The sequence below is a fragment of the Pundamilia nyererei genome, unplaced genomic scaffold, assembly GCF_000239375.1.
Source record: "Pundamilia nyererei isolate P.nyererei 1_Seehausen unplaced genomic scaffold, PunNye1.0 scaffold00729, whole genome shotgun sequence".
NCBI lineage: Eukaryota > Metazoa > Chordata > Actinopteri > Cichliformes > Cichlidae > Pundamilia > Pundamilia nyererei.
Genome location: NW_005188130.1, coordinates 68,932 through 73,165, shown reverse-complemented (window position 1 = coordinate 73,165; position 4,234 = coordinate 68,932). Strand labels below are relative to the sequence as shown.

The window sequence follows — 4,234 nt, the reverse complement described above, 5'->3', positions numbered from 1 at the left end:
TTAGAGATAGGTTGATCATATTTAAGATCGAAGAATTAATTAATGGCAGGACTTCTTTGAGCAGTTTTGTAGGAATGGGGTCTAAAAGACACGTTGATATATACAATATTAAAGACACCAAATTTGGACCCATCTGTTCCAGTCACAGCCAATATCAAAATCACCATTTGTGTCAAAGATGTGAGAAAAAACAGTTGCAGAACAATTGAACGACTTTATGGAGAAAAAGTGTTTTGGACATTTTCCAGTCTGGTTTCCACAAACTGCTGTGAAACTGTGTAGTGACATGTTGATGGCAGCAGACTCTGGTACTCCGTACTGGTTATACTGGACCTCTCCTCTGCCTTTGATGCTGTTGATCACAGTATGATGGTAAACAGGTTCAAAGACTTGTTGGGATTACTGGTGCTGTTTAGCTCCCATTCTCTTTTTCCTTATATACTCCCTCTACTCCAAGTTATCAGACAGTAGTATTCCTTATCATCTCCATGCTGATGACATTCAGTTATTCTGTTCTTTCAAAGCTTCTGACTTTTAGAAATGGTCTTCTTTAAATAATTGTGTCAGAAATCAAACAATGGTTAAATGACAACATCGTCCAGTTCAAACAGAAATATTGCTCGCCATCACATGATCTGTTCTTTAGGCTCCTCCGTCACAAATGTGGGCGTTGTATCTGAGAGCTGAGTCTGTGTGAGAGTCACGGTTCAAACCTCTGTAACCTGTGCTGGTGTCAGAGGCTGAGGTGATTCTTCATGCTTTGACTTCTTCTGTAACGTCTTTTTACTGGTTTCAACCAGTCAGCGTTGGATCGCCTTCAGACTGCACACGACGCTGCGGCACTAACAGGAGGTCACATGTTGCTCCAGATTTGGCTTCTCCTCGTCGGTCGTTGGTAAATTTGAGGTTTCATGTAAAATGTTAGTTTGAGCTTTTCGAGCTCTGCGCGGTGAAGCTCCCCAGCTGATCTCTGACCTGCTGAGGCCTCCTGCTTCTTCCCGAGCACTCGGGTCCTCAGGTCAGAGGTCGCTGTCGGTCCCTCGTACTGGGTTCAAACCCCGCGTGGGTCGTCAGGCACGAGGCTGTCGTCTTTACGCCGTGCACACTCCACTGACTCGTTTACAAAGCAGCTGAAGAAATACAAACAAGCTTTTAATGAATTTCCTCATGTTTTATGTTATTTAGTTACATTTGTGGTTATGACAGTGCTGGCTACATACATTTGACTTACTTTGACCTCCTAGATCAAACGAGAATATCCTCCCTGCTGCCGCTTTCTGTGTGAATGTGTGTGTGAATGGGTGGATGACTGGATATGTAAAGCACTTTGGGGTCCTTAGGGACTAGTAAAGCGCTGTATAAATACAGGCCATTTACCATTTAACCCACCCGCTTCCATCAGAGGGGCGTGACCTCTAACACCGCGTCGTAAAGATCGATCAGAGTGATTATGGATCGTCTTGTCAAATGAGTTTATTGATGAAACAAAAAAAGGTAAGTAACACATCAACGCTCTGTCTACCATCATTTACAATTGTACTTATGGAGGCGGAGTTTCATACAGACTCTAACCATCTACAGTCACAACCAATCATGAGCTCTCTGCCCAGGTTCAGGACTCCGGTCTGGGTCGGATCTTCATCTCCGTGAAGCGAAGCGAGTACTGCCAACCAGTCCAGCTGGACCACTCCACACCGTCAGCGTAGGAGGCGTGGCCTCCTCTCAGGTACTGCCCATTCAAGTTGGAGGTGTGGCAGTTCCGGTACCACCACGCCCCCTGGTAGTACGCCGCACAGTTGTTCTCTGATTGGTCCTGGTCGCGGTCTTTGGTGGTGAACCGCATCCCCGAGTGCTTGAGGAGGGAGTCACCTGCAGAGAAATACCCGGCTGTGTACTGTGCAGTACTGTGTGGTAATCTGTGGTACTGTGTGTTACCGCGTGGTACCTGCAGTCCCGGAGTACCCGTCCACAGTCAGCGGGTATCCGTCCTCCTCGGGGTTCACGGAGTCTCGACCAACGGAGAATTCAGAGTACTGAGCGAACGCTGTGGCGTTATCGAAGTCTGCCATGTCGATACGCAGCTCGAAACCACCTGACCTGGTGAGCGAGTAGATCCTCTGCAGACCTGAGAGAGACAGCCAGGTGTCACTGTGCTGCTTTCTAAACTGTGTGCTGGACACTGTCTTTGTGAGGACCAGTCTCACCGCTTTACCACGGGACCCATCAACATTTTACCTGAAGTTCTACTCGGTTACATGACAAAACACAAAAACACCTTTGAACACGTTACTCTCACCTGAAATTAGAAAAATAAAGAATAATAACAAAACTTTCCCACCTGACTGTGGGAACAACCAAGGTTAAAGATTTACTGTGAAAAGTAGAAGATTAAAGGTGTCATTTCATGAAGCTGCTGCTGATGTTGCCCAGCTGCGATCAGTTTTATTAGAAACCAGCCCAACCGTCATCACTCAAACTGATGACAGCAGGTCCTGAAGTTTTGCACAGCTCCTATCACCACGTTTGTTTTTGCCCCGGGCTGGTCAGACGTGGTTGGGTTAAACCCTTCTTTAATTATTTGAATGTGAAATGACCCGACAAACAACTCAGGAAATATACATAAATACAAAGAATAAAGAGTTAAACATAAAGAACACCATGCTGGGCTGAAGCTTTAATACATCCAGTTTGAGGTACTTTATTGAAGTACCGCTAAGTTTTGTATCGAGTATTTCTGTGGTTAGTGTTTTTTATTTAAATATTTTTCTTTCTCTCCTAAATCATCCATTTAAAAACGTTAGTTCTCGTTTTCTCGATTTAAAACATTAATCCAGCTTTCTGAAGTTCTTCTTGGACATTGGTTTATTCAGTTCCACTCCAGTCCTTGTACCTGACCATATTTACAGGAATGTTTTCTTTGTTAAGCATCTAAAAAGTATTTTAGGATGATTCTCAAAGCTGTGAGCTGACAGCTTGAAATATCTCAGCATGGTGTGCAACGTGTGCTCAAAAAAACCTGAGGAAACTGGATAACAGTGTCCCGTTGTTTCGGCTAAGAAGGATAAAGTTCAGGTTCCTGTGTGTGCACTCAGTGAGTAATGGCCCCCACAAACACAGGAAAACCAACGTGTGTGTATCAGACCAAGCCAGTGCTCTCCAGTCGTTGTCCCAAATCCGTCCCTGTAAGCCTCCCATCCTCTGAAGAAGTTCACCGAGCCGTCCTCCCTCCTCTGAATCACCTGTACGCACACACACACAGGTGTGAAGCCTCTGACAGGTACATTATCAGTCTTAATTAAAGAAACAGTCGTGCTGATAAAATTAATCGGTGTGATTGATGAAGTGTGATCAATGTTCCCTCTAATTTTTCACGTGTCTGAGCGAACACACAAACTCCCTGAGCATCCCTTGGACCACTGTGAGCAACAGCAGACGTGTGCAGTGTGGTCACGCCAGCATCCAAGTCACATGGTTTATTAAAGTAATCAAATTACAGCATTTATGTTAGACTACTTTAAATTAACGGCTTCAGCCCACTTACAATGAAAACTTAAAACAATCTTGTTCATGACCTGCAGCATGTTAACACTATTGGAAGGAAAAATAACTTGAACTCCAAGTTTGAAAACAAAACGTTATTTATTTTTCATAAAGCTCTGACTTGTATTCTGAGTCTGTGGTCTGTTAGAGAGTCGTTAACTCTGTCTGCAACATACAGTAAACAATGACCAATGTTGGGCAGTTAATTATATAGTTACTTCTTCAAAAAAGTAACTGAGTTATGCAAACAACAAAGTGTTTTGCAGCTGTTTACCTAAAAATGCAACCAAGGTGTTTTTAAATAAACCTTTCAAACTATTTACAGAACAATCAGCTGTTCAGTATCAAATCTGATGCCACACAAATTATTTGTGCCGCTCCGCCGTCACTCCTAAAACTTCCCCCCGTTTCTTAACAACCAGATGCCACGTTGCCATATCATTTTTTGATTGGTCGACATGGTACTTTTTTTGGACGAATAGGAAAGGGAGAGGGGGTGGAGTTTGTTTTTGCTCACAGGCTTTCGAGCGTTTTCCTTATAAAACGCCGTTTTTACCGTTTCTTCCTGCAGTAAATATAAACAACGACAGTATTCAGGAAGAAAAACAAACATTGCAGATATTTTATCATAACTCTGGTTTTACGTGGCCGATCAACACAGTTTAAAAACTGGTATAAAGTCCACACTTTGTCC

At 43.5% G+C, this 4,234-nt stretch overlaps 1 protein-coding gene across 1 annotated transcript; it reads right to left on the bottom strand.

Annotated features, from left to right (window-relative positions):
- Positions 1–1,458: 1,458 nt before the first annotated feature.
- On the bottom strand, positions 1,459–3,977 carry LOC102192883 (fibrinogen C domain-containing protein 1-like). Its single transcript, XM_013907987.1, has 4 exons — positions 3,960–3,977; positions 3,143–3,239; positions 1,946–2,125; positions 1,459–1,869 (listed from the first exon to the last, which is right to left on the bottom strand). The coding sequence occupies exons 1-4, from the start codon at positions 3,975–3,977 to the stop codon at positions 1,613–1,615; spliced, it is 552 nt and encodes a 183-aa protein (XP_013763441.1). The 3' UTR covers positions 1,459–1,612.
- Between the last annotated feature and the right edge of the window lie 257 nt (positions 3,978–4,234).